This window comes from Leuciscus leuciscus (assembly GCF_965113295.1).
Source record: "Leuciscus leuciscus genome assembly, chromosome: 16".
Taxonomy (NCBI): Eukaryota; Metazoa; Chordata; class Actinopteri; order Cypriniformes; family Leuciscidae; genus Leuciscus; species Leuciscus leuciscus.
In genome coordinates, this window is record NC_138740.1 from 36,739,871 (window position 1) to 36,761,477 (window position 21,607).

Genomic DNA, 21,607 nt, shown 5'->3' on the forward strand with positions numbered 1-21,607 from the left:
GTGTGTGTGTGTGTGTTTTTTAGGATTTGCTATCTTTGTGTGTAGGACTACACACAAAGATAGCAAATCCTAAAAAACACACACACACACACACACACACACACACACACACACACACACAACATCCTTGTTGAGGTAATTTGAGAGAGGGAGGTATAAAACCGTGTATGCGAGAGATACAGTGTGTAAATGAGCTGTTGTGAGGTTCTCTCTCTCTCTCTCTCTCTGTGTGTGTGTGTGTGTGTGTGTGTGTGTGTCTATGTTTATCAGATGAATGCAGTATCAGGTGTTCGTAATAAAGCTAATGGCAGGAGTTAGATGGTTTTCTTATGGGTTCAAATTCTTCAGAATCAACAAAGCAATCAATACAATCAATCAATACACATATAGATTAGCAATCTACTTATACAGGAATTAGCATTAGTTTTAAGCATTATGTGCATTAGCCTATAATAACGTGTTAATGTATCAGTCTTTTTTTAGACCAGTTCTTTCATTGTACATCTTTCATTCATTGTCACTAATACACATCTTACATTTGTTTTGTAGGCTACATATGTTTATGGCTTGGTGTGAATATATCACTGCTTGTGATGTGATTGTTAAATGAGTAAATATGATGTTTTGTAGAAATTGCAAGAATGAATTGTGATCGCTTTGGTAGCATAAGAATGCCTTGAAAGTAATAGACATGTTTTGTTTTGTTTTGTATGCTATCTTTTTTTTCTTAATTTTCTATCATTTCTGATTATGAATTTATGGTTGTCATGGAGTTACATTCAATACGTACAATTTCCAGCTATTACTGCATATTTTTTTCTTTAAAAACAAAATTGAACATTTGTTGAAAAAATGTATTCGTTTAAAATTATAATTGAATTTTGCACACATATAAGTACATTTTTTTATTTATATATAATTAATTTTAAATTATGCATATAAATATAATTTTAATATATTTTTTTAAAGACATTTTTGGGTTTTGGCCAGAAGAAACAAACCTCACTGTTAATCCCTGTTCGAGGGTGAGCTATTTTGATTTGGGCCGGCAAAAAAACTACTTGACAACTAATCCGAACACCTTAAACCAACTATCCAGAACACTTTAGGAATGTCATATGAATGCCATGGCACTAACAGCATTGTGAAGGCGAGGTTTGTACAGTCAAGAAAATGTAAAAAGTGTTTATGAGCTGTTGTTTATGCTCATTTTCTTGTATGTTCACACGCAAGTGTTTTAGAGCGACTTCCACTTTCAGCCAGACGGCAATTTGCCTAAATTAGGAGCCCGATCTTCTTTATTGCCTAGGTTGGGTAAAGCATGTTAAATAGTTTGACCACGTTAATCCAGTGGCAATAACTTATTTATCTGTGTTAATGAAATCACTGTTAATTATTTACAAGTGTTAGTGAAGCGTCTTTAATTATCTGTTCTGTAATACTCCCTCTCTACCGGTGTATCTTTTTTCTCTCTCTCTCTCTATGACTGTCTGTGTCTTTGTTATATAATCTCCCTTTCTTTTTCTCTCTATGTAATTTTTCTGTTGATGTGCATTTGAAATGTTCAATGTGCATGAATGAGCACATATTTCCCTTGATGTTGTGTTTATGTATTTTTATAAACATAAACCATATAAGTTAGTGTGCGCATATAAACGCACGCTGTGCTTTAGTAAAGCGATCCCAGGACCATGAATAATGAACATTATGAGGCCCAACCCCCCTCTCTTTCGCTGTCCTCTCCGTTTTCATTTGCTTTCTCTCACAGATCATGTGACCACTCTGAGACCAGTAATTATTCATGAGCTCCTCACCGCACCGCAGGACCTGCGCGAGAGAGCCTCCGGCTCCGAGCTGAGGCCCCGCTCCAGCTGCACGCAGGGGCCCATCGGCCTGCACGGGTCAGACGGCGACACCTTACACCGCAGACGGCGAGGAAACACTCACCCTCACCCCGCCACACTCTGGATGAATAAAAGATGCCCACAAAAGAGAAAAAAACAACAGAAACCGAAGAAAGGGATGACGAAGGAGAGGAGAAGGAGCCAACAGTGAAAGGAAAGAGTAAGAGGGACGCAAAGACGAGACAGAAGAGCTCCGAGGAGAAGACAGCAAGCACTGAGACACTTACAGAGAAGGAGAAGAGAAAAAAGAGTGATTCCGTAAAAGAGAAAAAGAAAAAGAAGAAAAGGGAAGATGTTGAGGTGACAGAGAATGACAACGGGACAGACGAGCAGAACAACAATGAGCCCATCGGCAAAGAAAAACAGACCAAAGGGAAATCCTCAAGCAAGGAACGGGACGGAAAAGAGGTAAGGAAAGAGAAGAAGAAGAAGCGTAAACCATCCGAAAGCAAAGAGGGACAAGACGACATGGGGTCCAAGGAGAAAAAGAGCAAAGACGGCAAGAAAAAGAAGAAGTCGGCCGAGGAAGAGGAGGATGAGGACGCCGTGCAGGAGGAGGAAGAGGAGGATAAGAAGAAGAAGAAAAAAGATAAAAAGAAAAAGAAAGGTTCTGACAGCGACGAGGACAAGAAAGCAAAGAAGGGGAAGAAGTCGAAGGTCAAACAGGTGGATTATGCCGAGCTCTACCAGGAGGAGCTGATGAACTATCACACGGAGGAATCGGATGATCAAGAAGATGAATTCAACAAAAAGAAAGGTAGACTCTGGAAGAGGATTCCACTCCTGTTCTTCTTTTTATCCTTCAAGTCTTTTCATCGAGACAAAAGAGAAAGGGAGAGTTTAAACTAGACCCGCTGAGGTTTTCCCAAAGCTATTAATTTGCTCGAAAAGTTCTGTCGTCGTTTACTCACCCTCATTTTCTTCCCAACATGATTTTATGGGTTTGAAAGGATGCCATGCAGTAACCAAGTCTTTTGAGCATAACAACGGATAAAAAATAAATAAAATCATAAAAACACCATACAGAAATTTCAGAGCTTCAGTGATGGAGAAGATTATCAATTAACAACTTTTGGCCTGTTTCTCACTCAAACCTAGAATGACTTCAGAAAACTTTGAATTCTGTGCATAACTGGCTTCTGTACTGTTTTTGTTGTCCTTTTTGTAGCATGTCTGCCTTGGTTAATGTGAACTGCCTGTAAAAATCTCTCTTATTGTGTTCAGCAAGCAGGTTTAGAACAACATGAAGGTGAATAAATGACATAATAGTCATTTGTTGTTGATGAACTAACTTTTTAAATGAGCAGATTAGCCTACATGTGGAGACTTGGTGAAGTGTAGAGCCACCCGACCTACTGTCAAACTGTCTGTCTTTTCTGGGGATGAGCTGTCTTTCTCTCTCTCTGCGTCTGTCTCTCTTTCTCTGCTTTCACTCTCAGTCAGGCACCCCCGTCCTCTCGGTTTCTCACAGGTTGGATTTCTTTTAACCCTGGAACATCTCTTAATTGATTACTTGAACGTTGGAGGTTGAATGGCGAAAACAGAAATAGACGAGGGAGGAATGGAGACAGAAATAAAGTTTTTTTTAAAGAGCCAATACTCCACCTCTTATGATCGATTTTTCTGGAATGGCAATATGGAGATTAAAATGCTTTTGTTTTTAGGCCTGCAATAGCTAATTCTAATCAGAACTTTATTTTTTAAGAGTGTCAGTATCTGATTTCCGGTCAAATTCTGATCATTTCACTAACGTCCAGTCAGAGAACCTTCCGGATTTCATATTGGCAGACAGCTCTAGAGGTCTCTGTTTGGCACAGCAGAAGTGTGTCTGGATTGGCTGATTATTACAGTGTCCTGGCAGCAGGGTATCATGACAGAACGGCGGCGGGCGCTGTGCCAGCGGTGGATTTGAATCAGACGGGCACCTCTCTATGGCCTGAAACATTACACTCTAATCGGCCTATTCATGGATCCATCAAAACCGCATTCAGCACGGTGGACGTCAAGCTGTCAGGTTCAGTCAGGTGTAGCACGTTGAATTGAGGTTATCACTTAGCACCGACCCAGGGGAACCTTACCTTATATATCGCAACTTAAAGGGACAGTTCACCCAAAATGAAAACCTGTATGAGTTTCTTTCTTCTGCTGAATACAAAAGAAGATTTTTTGAAGAACGTCTGTAACCAAACAGTTGTTGGGCCCCATTGACTTCTATAGTATTTTCCCCCTCCATACTATGGAAGTCAATGGAGTCCATCAACTGTTTGGTTTCCCATATTCTTCAAAATAACTTCAACAGAAGAGATAAACTCATACGGGTGAACTATCCCTTTAACAACGTATTCAATTTACATATTAAAACTAGTGTATGAAATGGCAAATGTAAATTTTATAATTGAATTTTCATTTTCATTTTGCACCAAATGATGGGAAAATTTAAATTTAAATACAGAAATGCATTGCCATTTTACATATTACATTTCAAATAGAAATTTGCTACCCATAAGCTTCCATAGAGGGGAGGCAAAACGGAGAGGTTGCACGGGACAAACCTGCAGGCCAAAATAAGTCGACCCACTGAAAGTCATAATGATTAAAATGTCATTATTACATTATATGAAACAACATATCGTGAATTATATCGATTTTATGGACAGTAAGTATAAAAATAATCGTTGGTTTATTTCGAGTAGTAGGACATAAATGAAAGTAAACACTTGTTTTTCAGTGATTCAGTTTCCGCTATGAATGATTCGGGTAGTTCGTTCAGTGAAGGATTCTACAGAATGATTCAAACCGATAACTTTTCAGTTTGTGAATCTTCACTGATTAGTTTAAAGAACCAGTGGCCAGTTTCATAAACTTATCCTCTATGTTGACTGTGTGTCTTATAAGAGCTAGTCTGACCATCAGTTTGTTAAGTGGTAGTTACTTGTCGGATTCAAACTGGGCCAGTCTAGTTTTTTATTTAGCCTAACTGTTAAAATAAAAATGTTATAACTAAATAAATAAATTACATGACTAACTTGTAAAACTAATCTAAGCAGTTTATGCAACCAGCCACAGTTCACAAGAGTCATTTGTTCGTAAACAAACTAGTCAAAATGGATGTGGTTTGAGTGGAGTTGGGAAGACATTGTAATCAAAATATTTGTTTGAAGAACCTCTAAGAATCATCAAGAACTTTTTTAAATGTTTAAAGAATTATAGGAACTTAAGAACCTTTACAGCCATAATAATTCCTGAAATTAGGGCACAAGGATATCCCCACATGCCAAGATAAATTGGTTTGTAATGAGCTTTGGTAGAAATTATTCATTGAAAACTCATATTGATTGGTTAATCTTTGTTTAATTAATCTTGATTAATTAAAGCATTTTCCATATGTCGGAACGTTACTCCTACACGCTGTTCCTCTGGATAAAACATGCATTTGGTTGTCACAGGTCTTGCAGTGGTTCAGAGAAAGGTAGAGGTCACACCATGAGCATCAGGGCCATGTCGTACTCTCACTCCATTAACATGGCTAAGTTACAGAGATATTGCTTACAGCGATTCAGCTTATACAAAAGTGGGTGAGCTTAGAATAGCAAGTTGTTGGGTTACACGGGATATACCTGAGCACTCTGCATTTGAGACTACAACCCTTCTAATGTTATGCTAATGAAAACAAGATGCTTTCTTTGGTGGAGGTCGGGTATAACTGATAATATAACCAATATTTCTGCTTTCTCCTCAGTGTACGAGGTGGTGACCATCACGGGTGATGTTAAGGGTGCTGGGACGGATGCTAATGTGTTCGTCACCTTGTATGGAGAGTTTGGAGTGTCTCCCAAAGTTCACTTGGCCAGCAAGTAAGTTATGCTTCGACTCTGCATCTGTACATGATGATCTTAATCTTGAGAGTTTCCAAAGTCAAGTCATTTTTCTTAAAGGGATCGATGCATATCAAGATGTGTTTACTAACTACTTGTAATTGTTTTGTGTTCTCAAATCTTTCAAGTGTCAGCTGAATTTTCTGGTATTTTTGAGGACGTCCGTGGTGCAAAATAAGTAGGAATTTCTGTGGATTTTGACAGTGACAGTGCATATCTGTCATATTAATTATTTCACTTTGTATTCTCCTTCAATCTACAGCACAGAAAAGAGGTATAACATTAACATGGCCACCTCATCTGCTCGTGTGTGGCCGTGCATTGCTTTTTTTTGCGCACAATGCTGTACAAGAGAACATCCTGCATGCTTTGACCATCTCACTCACTCCTACACATCTTTGGGAAACAGATATTGTTTCCTTAGCAGGGCTATATGATTATTCATGAAATGAATTATTCATGACATGAATTTTAATCATGCTTGGCTCATCCATTACCCTCGGTCACATGGTGCAAAGCACAGGATTTGCTCTCCTCTATACAGCATCACCATGGACATTCATCTGAAGGTGAAGAGATTCATGTGACTTTCTCGTTGAATCAATGAGAGGGTACAGTCATATGGCATCACTTCCTTTTGTGGTCTTTCAGGAAAACTTGAGAAGTTTACGCATATTCAACACAAAAGGTAGGCTACTCATAAAAATCTCCACACACACATATAATGTCCCATGTGTGCGTGTTGATTTTTTATGAGTACGACGACAGACCCTCAAAACTCTCCCTACAGTAATCAGTCATCCTGATCAGTGCCGATCAATAATCGGTGAGTGATTTAGAAATGAATTGCTAATGGGAGAGTTTTTACTTGCTCAGATGAATGTCCAAACGGTTAATGTTGCATAATGACTCGTAAAAATTAGAAAGGAGAAAAAAGGACAAGATGCAGCTTCAGAAAAGTTTAGAAGAAGATGAAGAACAATTCATAAACTGGACACCTAACTGTCTATTCATAAATCATTTGGAAGTTTAGCTTATATGTCTCCAAATTTTTGATTTTACAACCTATATGAGAAACGTTGTATATTTGGGTAGCTGGTGCATCTCACGAAACTTGTCAAGAACATAAAAGGGTTCAATTTCACCCCGATATCTAAAGAAAAGTTATTTTACTTTAAGGAAAGGGAGCCTTATAGTTATTGTGACATTCCTGACACGTTTCGTGGGATTCATCCAGTAAGCAAAACTTATTTATTATGTATAATTTCATTAACACCTTCTCAGAGAGTTTCACCAGAATAGAACAGAAATGTTTCTGGACTGTAATTGTCCGACAGTCAACATGCAACATTTTGGAATCGAGATGATATTTAACAGAATCCCTGAATCTGTCTAAATGTCATCATTTCCAAAGTTTGCTGGTGCGGTTTCAGCGTGCTGATCTCAGGTGACATGTGTGTTGGTTTCACCGCATCGGTAAGTCCGTGTGGATGTGTGTGAGTAATTTGGCAGTGTGAGTGGATGTGTAATTCATACTGGATGATTTTTAATTCATGCATTTTGCATTTTGATTAGAGAGATGCTTTTGCAAAAGCCAACGCAAGAGACCGTAGAATGATATGTGGGTCAATGACAGTGACAGATGGTTCTCTCATAAACACACTCTCATTCATAGTCAGTCTCAGATATCGGTGCATTACAAAGTTAGAAGCTTGATTGACTGTCACAGTAAATCGTTTAGTTTTGAGTCTATTCACTGGTTTATTTCTCTATTTCAGGAGCAGAACAGCCTTCGAAAAGAACAAGACTGACGTCTTTAGGATCAAAACTCACAATGTTGGGCCAATAAAGAAAATTAGGTACATGCATACATCCAAGAGTAACTACTTTAAAGACAAGTCTTAAAAGTTACAGTTTGTGATGTACTTCCTGTGATGCAGAATCGAGCATGATAACACAGGCATGAGTGCCAGTTGGTTCCTGGACAGAGTCATTGTGACTGACATGAATAGGCCACACCTCCGCTTCTTTTACGCCTGCAACAATTGGCTGAGCAGAGAAGAGGCAGACGGACTTACGGTCCGATATCTGTTGGGCAGCCTAAACCCAATGGACATTCCAAAACGTATGTTGTGACCTTTTATTTACAATACATACTTGCACAATGAATCCCATTACTGGACCACCAAAAAATGTGGCAATAAATTGTCAAACTTTAAATTAGACAAAATTCTTACAATATAAAACATGCTTTTAGGTTAAACTGTTAGAACATCATTTTATTTTATTTTATTTTATTTTATTTTATTTTATTTTATTTTATTTTATTTTATTTTATTTTATTTTATTTTATTTTATTTTATTTTATTTTATTTTATTTTATTTTATTTTATTTTATTTTATTTTATTTTATTTTATTTTATTTTATTTTATTTTATTTTATTTATTTTATTGTAATACCTGAAAAATGTGCCATACATGTGTCTAGAACATATTATTATTTTAAATTTTTTTTACATTTCTTACAATTATTAAACAAGCATTTAAGTTTTTAAGATATCATCAATTTTTTTTTATTCTCTTGTTATGTACACATCCTTATGTTATCCCAAACCCATGTCACTTTCTATCTTCCATTGAAGGCGGTAATCCTTAGTCAATATACAACCAACACAACACATACACACATAACGCTGTGACACACTAGAATTTTTTCCTTGACACCTGTAGAATACGTAAAGTACGTTAGATAAAATTCTACGTCTCTCAAATAAAAACACTAGTAATAAATACTACATAACCTATAGATATACTTCATGCAGTATTTCTATGTTTTTCCATATAAACCATAGATAACATCACATAGATCATGTGATCGTGACCATAGATGCACAAACATCACCAGCCCAAACCAGACTCAGGTTGCATACAGAGGATTAGGAGAAATTTAGTAGTAGAGTAGAGTTTCAGGTGGGGATCACAATATCACCAGTCCAACATTCCCATATACCGCTGACAATATAACATTACATCTCACAGAGAGAGAGAAAGACTAGATGTCACAGCTGTTTCTAAGAAAGACCTCACTGGTGGTTTCTGCTCCATGGGTTTTCAAAAAAAATACCATGGTGTAATCATAGTTAATGGCCAAGAAACATGCTACATGTCCATAAAATGCAGTTTTTTCCTTGTATATGTGTTAATGTGTGTGTGTCCATGTATTACAGAGAACAAGTACATAGCCAGTGTCTTCACAATGGATGCTAAGGGCAGTGGGACTGATGCTGACGTCTATCTAAATATATTTGGAGAGTTTGGGGATACAGGTCAGTTCTAAAACCAGTCGATGTTTCTGTGTGTGTTAGTGTTTTATGTTGCACAGTCTTGGTGTGATGTCTGCAGGAGAACGGAAGCTGGCCAGCGAGGGAAAGGACAATTTTGAGCGCGGTAATGAAGACAAATTCACCATCGAAGCACCAAATCTCGGCAGACTTAGAAAAATCACCATCGGACACAACAACAAGGGGTCTTCTGCTGGTTGGGCGTGTGATAAAGTACACAAACGCACTTTTGAAATATAATCCACATAAAGAATATCTTGTGTCTCTCTCCTCTGTGATTGATATGGTGTGTTTATGTGTTATGGTGATGTGTTTTAGGTTGTAATTGATGACATGGGGAATAAAGAGGTTTATGAGTTTCCTGTTGATGCATGGTTTGACATCTCAGAAGGGGACGGCAAAATACAAAGAGATGTGCTCGTCGGGGCCACACAACCAATGGGTAAGAGCTGTGTGTGTTTGTGTGTTAGAGGATGTGCATATGATTATGATGCTATATTGATGATTAAAGTTAATTAGTTGGATAATCAAACATTAAGTTCTACTTAACCCTGACATGTAGTATAATCAAATTTAAAAACAAATGTAAAAAATATTTATTGAACCTTTTGTCAAAATATAAAAGAAAATCAAAAAAATGTTGCGTGTGTTTTATGTTTTTGTATCATATTTGATACATTAGGCTTTTATCGCACACTGAAAAAAATGATTCGTTGAATTTAATAAAAAAAATTATCGTAAGTGGTTGCACACAATTGATTTGAGCTACATTTAAACAAATGCATTAAGTTGAACTTAATCAATTTTAGTTCAACTTAATGCATTAAATGTAGCTAAAATCAATTGTCTGCAACCACTTACGATAAAAAAATTGATTAAATTCAACGAATAATTTTTTTCAGTGCACATATGTTATTCAGAGGCCCAAACTGAGCAAAGATATGCAATCTGGTGCAGATGCTGATATTTATATGGCCAAAAACTAAGAAATTCTGATAGCTTGTAATGTAAATCAATGAGATCTTTATAACAGTAAAGCAGACTACTGAGATGAAATGCATTTAAATATCAGTTGTAACTCTATATCTCCCAATAAATAATGTCTTTGTAAGATGATTTTTAAATTCTTAGTTTTGTGATCAAACATATAATGCAATCAAATGCAGTATTTGAGAGATGTACAAATAAATGTTCGTCAAAAGCCTGATGGATCATGTTCGATACTCACATTTTAACATGATTTTTCTAAAAAAAAAGAAGAAAAAAAAGATGTATGAATAATCAAGTAAACAAAAGTTGCTTCAGTCCAGTAAATGTTCATCTTGAAATATTGCTAAAAAAATATAAAAGTTATTTTTACGCATACTTTATAAAAGTCAATAAAGATTTCATAGCAAAAACACAGTATAATTGTTTTTACAATTATACTACAAGGTATTTTAGTTGCTAAAACGGTATGAAATCAGACGACAGAAGGCATGTGCAGATTTTCAGGACAGTTTTGATCATGCTGATCATTTAAAGGCCTTAGAAACGATTTCTCCGAGATTTTGAATGTGTTTGTTGTGTGTGTGCGTGTAGCGATCGTGTATAATGTACAGGTGATGACGGGTGATATCCGCGGAGCGGGCACTGACTCTAAGATCCACCTCGTAATGCACGGTCATAAGGGAATTAAGAACAGTGGCAAGTTGTTCCTGGAGGGCGGCACGTTTGAGCGCGCCCAGATCGACATCTTTAACGTGGAGCTGCTGGAACTGCTCAGCCCGCTCAGTAGAGTCACCATCGGACAGGACAACGCTGGGATGGGCTGCGGATGGTATTGCGAAAAGGTGCGTGTTGGGGCTATAAGGTGTTTTGAAGCTTTCATTACTTATTCATACATACAGTGAGCGATCTATCCTCTCTCTCTCTCACAGGTGACCGTATACTGCCCGTTCACAGGCTTAGAGCAGGTCTTTCCCTGCGGACGGTGGTTGGATGAGGATGAGGGTGATGGACTGGTGGAGCGAGAACTGTACGAGATGGTCTCACTAAGACATAAAAAGCAAAAGAGTGAGCAAATTATCAAAATATTGCTCTGTTGAAACGGTCAGGGGCAAATTTACATTAACATTTAGTCATTTAGCACACACTTTTATCCAAAGAGTTTTACAGATTCTCTAAACATGATGTATTTTAGTGTAAAGACATGCATCTTATTCACTAACCACCTGTAATCCAGTGTAACCGGGCTCTACATGTGCTGGAATAGCGCTGTTGTATTTAAACTAAGTTATTGTCATTCTTTCAGTGCAATTATGAAGTCAATGACCTATTATTTCAAAATCAATAAAATTAATAATAAAATAAAATTGTATTCATAAAAATCATAAAATGTATTAAAAAAGAAAATTATATTCATAGAAAATAATAACATTAATAATAAAGTAAAAATATATTTATATAAAAAATTTTTTTTCAAAACAATGATAAAATAAAATTACATTCATAAATAAATTATAAAACCAACAATAAAATAAAATTGTATTCATAAAAATAGTCAAATCAATTAATTTTATATTTTTTAAAAATAGCACCAATAATACAATTATATTCAAAAAATAACATTAATAATAAAATAAAATAATATTCATAGAAAATATTAACACCAATAATAGAAAAACAGTAATCATAAAATAATAACATCCATAATAAAATAAAAGAATATTTATAACAAATTATTAAATCAATAATAAAATTAAAAAAATTCAAAACAATGATAAAATAGAATTACATTAATAAAAAATAATAAAACCAATAATAAAATACAATTTTATTTATAAAAATAATACCCTTAATAAAAAGTAGCACCAATGATGAAATTATATTAATAAAAAATTACATTAATAATAAAATAAAATTATATTCAAAGAAAATAATAACATCAATAATAAAAAAACAGTCATCATAAAAATAATAAAATCCATAATAAAATAAAGTAATATTCATAAAAAATAATTAAATCAATGTTAAAATTATAATCATCAAAAAAATAAATAATTGCTGAACTGACTCTTAAACCATCAAGACACAAATTGATATTTTCTGTGTGTTTATGATTCACAGAATTCCCCTGGTCTCTGTGGATCTTTACGTCGGAGATTAAAGGTGCCGGCACCGATGCTCAGGTTTTTCTGCAGGTGTACGGAGAAAACGGCAAGAGCGATGAGATGAAACTCGAGAGCAAATCTGACAGTTTTGAACAGGGACAGTGTGACAAGTTCATTGTATGTCTGCTTGTCTCTTTATCTTTGTGTCTCATTCTATGAATAAACAGTGGTCCCAAAACATATTTGTACACTTCAGTATTCAATTTATGAATGTCATAATAGTAGATACGAATTTAGCGAAGTTTACTATTTCTATTGCAGTGATATCTGAAGTGTCCAGATATTTTCCAGGGCCACTGTAGTTTTGATAATGTTGAATTGTGTAAAACATTTGCATCTTTGCTGGTGCTCTAGATTGAGATGCCCGATATCGGGAAGATACGCAAGCTGAGAATCTGGCACGAAAAGAGGAATCCGTTCTCTGGCTGGCACCTTGGCAGGGTGAGAGACCTGCACTAGAGGCTCGTGCACTATTACACAGAACCAATTTGTCCATTTCACACTGTAATCATGATTTAGGCAAGCAAGCATCCCGTTTTCTCAGCTACTGGTACCATTTAAAGTGACTTGTGCACTGTACTGCTAAAAATAAGTCTGCAACCAAAAAAACTCAATATGAACTCAAACATTTCTAATCAAGTTCTTGGAAGTCCTAATGATCTGTGCTATGCTATATGCATACCACAGATGCTATATGCATACCACAGATGCTATATGCATACCACAGATGCTATATGCTATATGCATTTTTTTTTTTTAAACAGTCTCTGTGGTGAAAATCCAGTTTTTTATGTTTTTTATGTCTACATGTCTAAGACAAACCATGTGCAAATTCATCAGTTAACATGATTGTTGAGTATTTTCTCCTTAAAACTGCATTGCCTCAAAAACTGTCCCTCTTTCCTTCCGTCACAAACATGTAACCAATCCCATCAACGTGCGGGGCATGGCTTTGTAGCGGCAATATAGCGGGTGAATTATGCATATGATGTATATTACGATGTTATGATGAACTATATGCTTTTCTCCACTGAATTTCTGAGATATTAGCTGTTTGATAACAGTAGTCAATCTAAAAGCTAATCACATTAATTACCGTTATGTGTGAGAGCGATACATAAAACGCATTACCATTCTGATACATCGACTTGTAGACGACCCTGTATTATTCACTCTTCCTCTTCTCCTGAATCAGTTCCAAATCTGGTTCAAACATATTATGGATGAATTAAACCAATATTTCCACTTGCCATTGTACAGCGTTTGCTACAGTTGACCAAGTGGATCAGGTAATCCGAGCTGGTGTGAGTGAGTGGAGGCGGGGCTAATTTGCATATTCATGAATCCGCGTATACTAAATGAAGCTAGTCTGTAGAGTTCAATTCAAGCTATTTTAAAGCATGAAGACCCTTTAAAAATGTTTAAATATGTCATTTTTTATTATCAAAGATTAGTTTTAAGGGATACAATTATTGACTGCAGGGGGACTTTTTATATTATAATTTAAATGATAACTTTACATTCTGAATTTTGTTTGTCCAGGATTTTGCCACAGCTCAAAGCACTAACGTTTTCTTCTGATTTACTGTGTTTGTCTGCATAAAGGTGACGTTGATGAAGACCCTTACTAGAGAGAAATACTCATTTGCTTGTAACCGTTGGCTGGACATCAATGAAGACGACAATGAGATCATTAGAGAACTGTCAGCTACTGGAAAACTTGTGCCAGAACCTTTACCAAGTGAGAGAACACAATGCACAAAATACAAAACACGTCCGTTCACTCTTAAAGATAAAGGTTCAAGTTAGAGCCTAAACTATTTTAAGTATCAACAAAACTTCAAACTACAAAGAAATTCTTTAGTTCTTAAGAAAACCATTTACATGGTAGTACTGGTTCTTTAAAGAACCCAGAACTCAAAACCCAGATCTGAAGAACCAATGATGAAACATCAAAACTACAAAAAACCATATAACAACTCGAGAGCCCCATTCAGTGAATAATGGTTCTTAATAAGAATAATCTTCTTTTTCTAACGCAAGTGACTTCAGAGAACCAATGAATAACCTTTACGTGTTTTGGTCTAATGGAAGATAAAATCCCAATCACAGTCATGCATTATATCAACAGTTTACAGTTTGGGAAAAAGCTAAGACAAAGATTTTTTTCCAGAATTGATTTTTACATACATATCACTGTTTTTTAATTGTAAATTTTTCTTGTGCCAATTAATAGTTATTAAATACCGTGTGACGATTTGCACGGGAAGCATCAGTGGAAGTGGAACAGACGCCAGTGTTTATCTGAACATCATCGGTGAATTAGGAGACACCGGAGAGCGTCTGATGTTCATGAGCAAAAACAACGTCAACAAGTTTGAGAAAGGAAACGTGAGTAATGACATTTAACTTGCTGGCACGAAACATTGAATTGATATTAGAATGACTTCTAAAGAATCACGTGACACTGAAGACTGGAGTAATGATGCTGAAAATTCTGCTTTTACATCACAGGAATAAATTACATATTCAAATATATTCACTTACACATTTACCCAAATTATCATACGCCTGTTTAACCGAAGTTAATTTGGGTGGGTTTCTCCATCCCCAATGTCCCTGACGAGAGCGTCGGTCTCCTCGGCTGTGAACCGCTCCTGGCGCGCGCCTGGCAAATCCGCCGTTATAATAGGAATCCGCTAGAACAAGCGCGTCTGCTCTTAAAGGGAATGTGAGATGACGCTCTGATTGGTTTATTTCACGTTACGCCCAAACCACACCTATGAATAATGAAGCTACTTCAGACCAACCCCTTTTAGATTTGCGCCTGGCGCAAGAGGCATTTATCCCGCCGGGAAAATAGCAACAGCGCAGTTACTTGCGCTTTGTGCTTGACACTTGCGTTTCAGATCGTTAAAATAGGGCCCTAAATATTTATATATATAAAAAATAGCGTTATTAATAGCATATTTCCGGTTCATTTTGAAAATGAAATCGAAAGATAAACACATTGCATTGTGGGAGACAGAACTAAATACAGCACAATGTGCACAGAATGTGTTCTATCTACTGCAGGAATAGTAAGTCTTTTACTCTTTTCTCAGGCTGATGAGTTTCTGGTAGAGGCGGTCACACTGGGACAGATCCGGAGGGTTAGGATTGGTCATGACGGACGAGGCGGAGGCTGTGGTTGGTTTCTGGATAAGGTGATGATCAGAGAGGAGGGACAGCCGGAGGCTTCATCCATCGAGTTCCCATGTTTCAGGCAAGACAATCTGACAAACACCATGTTTAATATGTTTATTAGATGTGGGAAAGCATCTTCCAAGCTTAAATAGCAGTATAAGTACGTACCCATATGTGCGTGTGTCTGGCCGGGGAAAGAACATGGGAGAGTGGTGTTTAAGTCAATTATGTAGTTGAGAAAACAGACTCTGGTTACTAATGGACACTAAAAGAGTACAGAGGAAACCCTACCTACACCAACCAGAGAGTTTGGTTACACACACGCCTATAACACACACATGCACAAATGCACACACTTACACACTCACCTACTGTATCTCTCTCTCTCTCTGTCTCATCTCAGGTGGTTGGATCGTAACGAAGACGATGGACAGATTGTGAGAGAGTTAGTCCCTACTGATCATGGTCAACGTTTGTTCAGTGAGTGCACACATGTACATACAAACATAATCACATACAAAAATGTCAAATGTGTGCAATAATGAAACAAATAAAGTGCAAATAGGTAGCATTACACATCCCTCTTCAACAGGCTGCACGGTTTAATGCATCATTCATCTCTGTAGCACAAACACGGCTTATTCAAATCACTAGTGTGAGCAACATGAGGAGTGATGCATAACATCAAACATCACTAAAAGTAGATACAATACAATTCAACATAGAAGTTTGTAGAAAAACTGAAATAGAGTGTGTGTTTATTCCAGCTGTTGGCTATCACATTGCGATAAAGACAGGCAGTATTAATGGTGCCAGCTCAGATTCAAAGGTGTTCGTAAAGCTGTACGGAGAGAAAGGCGACACCAACAAGATGCTGCTGGTCGTCTCCGATAACGACTTGGGGAACTATTTTGAGACGGGACAGACGGACATCTTCACAATTGAGACCTTTGACATTGGCAAGGTATGCTACCTGATCAGGTTAGTCCCATTCACTCAATTTGAAGTTAAAATTCTATTCTATTCTATTCTATTCTATTCTATTCTATTCTATTCTATTCTATTCTATTCTATTCTATTCTATTCTGTTCTGTTCTGTTCTGTTCTATTCTATTCTATCTAATGTTCATATTTATTCTATTTCCATTGTTTGCATTTGTTCTATTATGTTCTGTTGTTCAAATTCTGTTCTATTCATTCTAATGTTCAAATCTGTTCTATTTTGTTCTGTTGTTTACATTTGCTCTTTTGTGTTCTATTTTTCAAATTCATTCTATTCTGTTCTATTCTGTTCTATTCTATTCTATTCGATCTAATGTTCATATTTGTTCTATTTCCGTTTACATTTGTTCTATTGTGTTGTGTTGTTCAAATTCTCTTAAACTCATTCTATTCTATTCTATTCTATTCATCTAATGTTCATATTTGTTCTATTTCCGTTCACATTTGTTCTATTGTGTTCTGTTGTTCAAATTCTCTTAAACTCATTCTTTTCTATTCTATTCTTTCTAATGTTCAAATTTGTTCTGTTTACATTTGCTTTATTGTGTTCTATTTTTCAAATTCATTCTATTCTATTCTATTCTATTCTATTTAATGTTCATTTTTATTCTATTTCCGTTGTTTACATTTGCTCTATTGTGTTCTGTTTTTCAAATTCTATTCTATTCTATTCTATTCTATTCTATTCTATTCTATTCTATTCTATTCTATTCTATTCTATTCTATTCTATTCTATTCTATTAGGATAGGTACATAATAACTATGCAACTAACTATCCACAAAGAAATTGTGTTAAGTGTGAGGATGTGGCTCCTCGTATTATGAAATATGATGACTAAAATACATAAACATATAATTTCATACATTCGCACACCACAGCATTCACACTTTGTATTCATGTAATAAAACGAATCTGCCGGATTTGTGTATTTATCGTGACTCCCCTCCGCTCTGTGGGAGGGTCCTGTAGATAAACAGGTTGCTGATTGGCCACACTAACGAGGGCCTGCGAGCTGGTTGGTTTCTGGACAGCGTTCAGATCTGGGTGCCGGTGCACGGGCTGCAGTACATGTTCCCCAGTCACCGCTGGCTCTGTAAGGATGAGGCTGATGGGAAGGTGGAGGTGGAAATCTACCCAAGTGAGACTCTGGAGATAGAGAAATGTATGTATTTCATTTGCATTTATACGTTTGACAAATGCTTCCAAAAGTTCTTGCATTCCATGGGAATCAAACTCTTGAAACTGGCGTTGCAGGCACTGTGCTATTTCAATATAAGCACTCAAACTGCTAATAGTGAGATTAATGCTCAGATCAGCTACTGTGAATTAAAAATGATTAATCAGTGTTTTTCTAATCGGCAGTGATCAATTATGAAGTTACCGTAGTGACAGGAGACGTGTGGGCCGCAGGGACGAATGCGAATGTCTTCCTGCAGATTTATGGTGAGGAAGGAAAATCTGAACTAATACGGCTCAAGAGCCGATCCAACAACTTTGAGAGAGGAACCACTGAGATCTTTAGGGTGAGTACATGAAAATCTAACTGTATATTTTAAAAGCTAAATGATAAGTTTCTGGAATCTGATTGGTTGTGTCTGAATAGAATTCTCTTTCATTGGTTGATTAAGATCGAGGCCCTAGATGTGGGGCGGGTCTATAAGATCCGGATCGGCCATGACGGCTCGGGAATAGGGGCTGGATGGTTCCTGGAGAAAGTGGACGTTAAACGGCTGATCATGGCAATGGTGAAACCAGAGAAAAAAGAGGAGGACAAGAAAGACAAGAAGAAGAAAAAGAAGAAAAAGGTCAGTTTGGGGACAAATCAATTTGACATGTGACCATTAGCTCTTTGCTTTTAAACAAAAAAGGTGTATTTTCTCAATGAGACCTTAATTTTGACTTAAATTAAGTCTAGAGTAACTTAAGTCAAGTCCTAATTGTTTAATATTGTGAGGGACCAAATGTAAAATTTTGACAAATCAGCTATTGAAAAACTAACATTGATCGACTACTAATCTGAACATTCACTTTCTACAATCGTGAGTAGGAGGAAGAAGAGGAATCCCCAGGGGAACTGAAGGAGGTCGTTCGAACTTTCAGTTTCCCATGTGGCCGATGGCTCGCTCGTAGTGAAGAGGATGGAGAGATACTCGTCGAGCTGTGTGCTGAGGATTATGAAGACCTAGAGGGTATAGAGAGAGATTCAATGCTTTAAGTATATATGGATAAAAGCTATTGATATACCGTATTTTTATATAATACATTTTAAATCAATTTGAACTTTATTTAAAATTCATAAATTAATGAATACATATTTTTTTAAATATATATATATCAAAATAAAAAAAATATAAACAACTAGGGCTGTGAAACGATTAATCGCGATTAATCGCATCCGAAATAAAAGTTTGTGTTTACATAATATATGTGTGTGTACTGTGTATAATTATTTAGTATATATAAATACACACACATGCATGTATATATTTAAGAAATATTTGCTTAAATATACTGTATATATAAATATTATTTGTATTATATATTTATATATAAATAAATAAAAATTCTTAAATATATACATGCATGTGTGTGTATTTATATATACAAAATAATTATGCACAGTACACACACATATATTATGTGAGCACAAACTTTTATTTTGGATGCGATTAATCGCGATTAATCGGTTCACAGCCCTAAATTTTACATTTTTAATGAAATAAAACATATTTAAAATGAATATATTCATAAAAACGGTCAATATATATACATTTTGAATACATAATTATAATATAATATAATTAATACATTTATTATTTTAAATGCATTTTTATTTCCTTAAAATTTTATTTAAATGTTTTCCTTGTAAAGTATGCTTGAGCTATTTCAGATGATTTGATAATAAAATTAATTAGTTTGCTCTTTTGTTATCTAATGCATTTAGATTACAATTCTATGTGTGGCTTAAGTGTTAAAGTCCTCCTATTATGCTTATAATGCTAATAATAATAAAAACTCTTGTGTGTTCATTTGTTTTAGACAACTCATATGAAGTTCATGTGTTCACTGGGACTGTGCTGGGGGCCGGAACCGATGCAGGCGTTTACATCAACGTCTATGGAGAAATGGGTGACACGGGCGAGAGGAAACTACGCAAGTCAAACCACCTCAACAAGTTTGAGCGCGGACAGGTGAGTGGAACACACACACACACACACACACACACACACACACACACACACACACACACACACACACACACACACACACACACACACACACACACACACACACACACACACACATTCAAACGTGTACAGAATGCATCTGAATGTGGATCATTTTCAGGAGGACGTGTTCACGATCACTGGGATGGATCTGGGGCAGCTGAAGAAACTGAGGATTCGTCATGACAACAAGCAGGCGAATGCTGCGTGGTACCTGGACCGCGTCGAGATCTTTGATACAAAAGATGAAACCATGTGAGTCATGCACATCTCAAAACACATTCCCTCGGCTCAAAACACAAGACTAGTCCCAGACTAAAATGCATGTTTGAGCTGTTTTAACTGAAAGCCACTTGCACTGATAGATCTTAAAATATGTCAGTGTAAAAGTAATGTTTTTTTCTAGGGCATGTTTAAAAAAGCTACTTAAATGCCCTAATTGAACTAAGGCCTAATCATGGCTTAGTCTAAGCCCTGTCTATGGAACCGGGCCTTAATGTATTCTCAGTTATGTCTAATTTAAGTATCAACTTTGTCTCAGATGTTTCTTGTAAAATGCCTCAGGAGGAATAAAAATAGATGCAGATGAGTACATTGTTGATGCACAGTAAGAGTAGAGAGCTATACAATGAATGTGGTTACCATTTCAGGTCTTTCAATCTTGGGTTCATATTGAGATTGCTGACTTCTGATTGCAGACTTTGGTATCAAGCAGACCTAAGCATAATTTGAGACATTGTTTAGATCTTCACTGAGCAGTGTTATTTTAGTATCATTAATTTACTATGTTGTAAATTACTTTGAAACACCACAAGTGTGACTTTGTGCCATTTTGTACATGATAAAAGCATTTCAAAACAAACTTCCTGGTTAAACATTAAAGCACACTAGTGTGATAAACTGCAATTTCTTCATATTTATTGAATATTGACAAAATTGTCTACAAATACTGCTTTTTTCACTCAAAAACTGAGGTGCATAAGCTCAGATCAATGAGGCCTACAATCAATCAGCTCCAAAAAGAAATGCAACTCCTGCCCTGATTGAAAGAAAAGAAATTGACAAAAAGATTGAATCCAATATTTGGGGATAATATTGGATAACGAGAGATTTATAATCTATGTTTTGTTGGCCGATCATTTTTGACTGGGAACACAACAAGTGTAACAAGGTGTAACAATTATTTTGGGAAGTAGTTATCCCCCCTATGTGAGCAAAGTCAGTAGGTTTTAGTCCAATGCAATAACATTAACTAACATTTTCTGGAAAAAGAAAATCCATTCCGGGTCAAAATGACCCGAACACAACATAAGGGTTAAACTAAAGGAAAATGAGAAATGGAGCCTTGGCAACTACCATATCAAATATTTTATTTTATTTTATTTAAGTTCATGTTTCTTTTATTTCCAGTAATTATTTTTTATAGTTTTAGTTTTAGTGTTAGTTTCTCTTTCCTATGGGTTGTGTTGACTGTGTTTGTGTGTGTTCAGGTATTTTTTTCCGTGTCAGCGCTGGTTGGCAGTCGACGAAGACGACGGGCAGCTGTGCCGTGAGTTAGTGCCTGTGGATGAAGCTTTCATGAAGAGGGATGAAGATGAAGAAGAGGAGTCGTCGCCTGCTCAACTTGGACTGGAGCAGAAAGGTTTTGAATGTTACACAAGCATTCTGCTTTAACCTATTAGTATTTGTTCAAAGCATTTATGCATTGATTCTGTGTGTGTGTGTGTGTGTGTGTGTGTGTGTAGCCATGTCAACCACATTCACAATGAGAGTAAAAACAGGGGAGAAGAAGAACGCCGGGACAGATGCAAATGTTTACGCCATTCTTTACGGAACCAAAGATGACACAGGTAACCTGGAAACATTGCATTTCTCCAGTACTAATAGCCCTTCAGCTTCAGAAAAGTGTGTTTGTGTTT

General features: G+C 36.2%; 1 protein-coding gene across 1 annotated transcript in view; it reads left to right on the top strand.

Moving 5' to 3' along the window:
- Positions 1-2,372: 2,372 nt before the first annotated feature.
- The window catches only part of loxhd1a (lipoxygenase homology PLAT domains 1a), a gene marked incomplete at its 5' end in the record, with an annotated part of 34,316 nt that continues 15,081 nt past the window's right edge, over positions 2,373-21,607 (top strand). The window contains 25 exons of the mRNA XM_082140355.1: positions 2,373-2,661; positions 5,644-5,758; positions 6,042-6,053; positions 7,558-7,638; positions 7,720-7,904; positions 9,007-9,105; positions 9,182-9,333; positions 9,439-9,562; positions 10,702-10,952; positions 11,040-11,175; positions 12,229-12,389; positions 12,627-12,713; positions 13,878-14,013; positions 14,509-14,663; positions 15,377-15,537; positions 15,862-15,938; positions 16,226-16,422; positions 17,431-17,623; positions 17,824-17,984; positions 18,090-18,266; positions 18,509-18,650; positions 19,501-19,652; positions 19,810-19,943; positions 21,179-21,330; positions 21,434-21,538. Of these exons, the coding sequence (XP_081996481.1) occupies positions 2,373-2,661; positions 5,644-5,758; positions 6,042-6,053; positions 7,558-7,638; positions 7,720-7,904; positions 9,007-9,105; positions 9,182-9,333; positions 9,439-9,562; positions 10,702-10,952; positions 11,040-11,175; positions 12,229-12,389; positions 12,627-12,713; positions 13,878-14,013; positions 14,509-14,663; positions 15,377-15,537; positions 15,862-15,938; positions 16,226-16,422; positions 17,431-17,623; positions 17,824-17,984; positions 18,090-18,266; positions 18,509-18,650; positions 19,501-19,652; positions 19,810-19,943; positions 21,179-21,330; positions 21,434-21,538 (3,634 nt within the window). The remainder of the gene's footprint in view (positions 2,662-5,643; positions 5,759-6,041; positions 6,054-7,557; positions 7,639-7,719; positions 7,905-9,006; positions 9,106-9,181; positions 9,334-9,438; positions 9,563-10,701; positions 10,953-11,039; positions 11,176-12,228; positions 12,390-12,626; positions 12,714-13,877; positions 14,014-14,508; positions 14,664-15,376; positions 15,538-15,861; positions 15,939-16,225; positions 16,423-17,430; positions 17,624-17,823; positions 17,985-18,089; positions 18,267-18,508; positions 18,651-19,500; positions 19,653-19,809; positions 19,944-21,178; positions 21,331-21,433; positions 21,539-21,607) is intronic.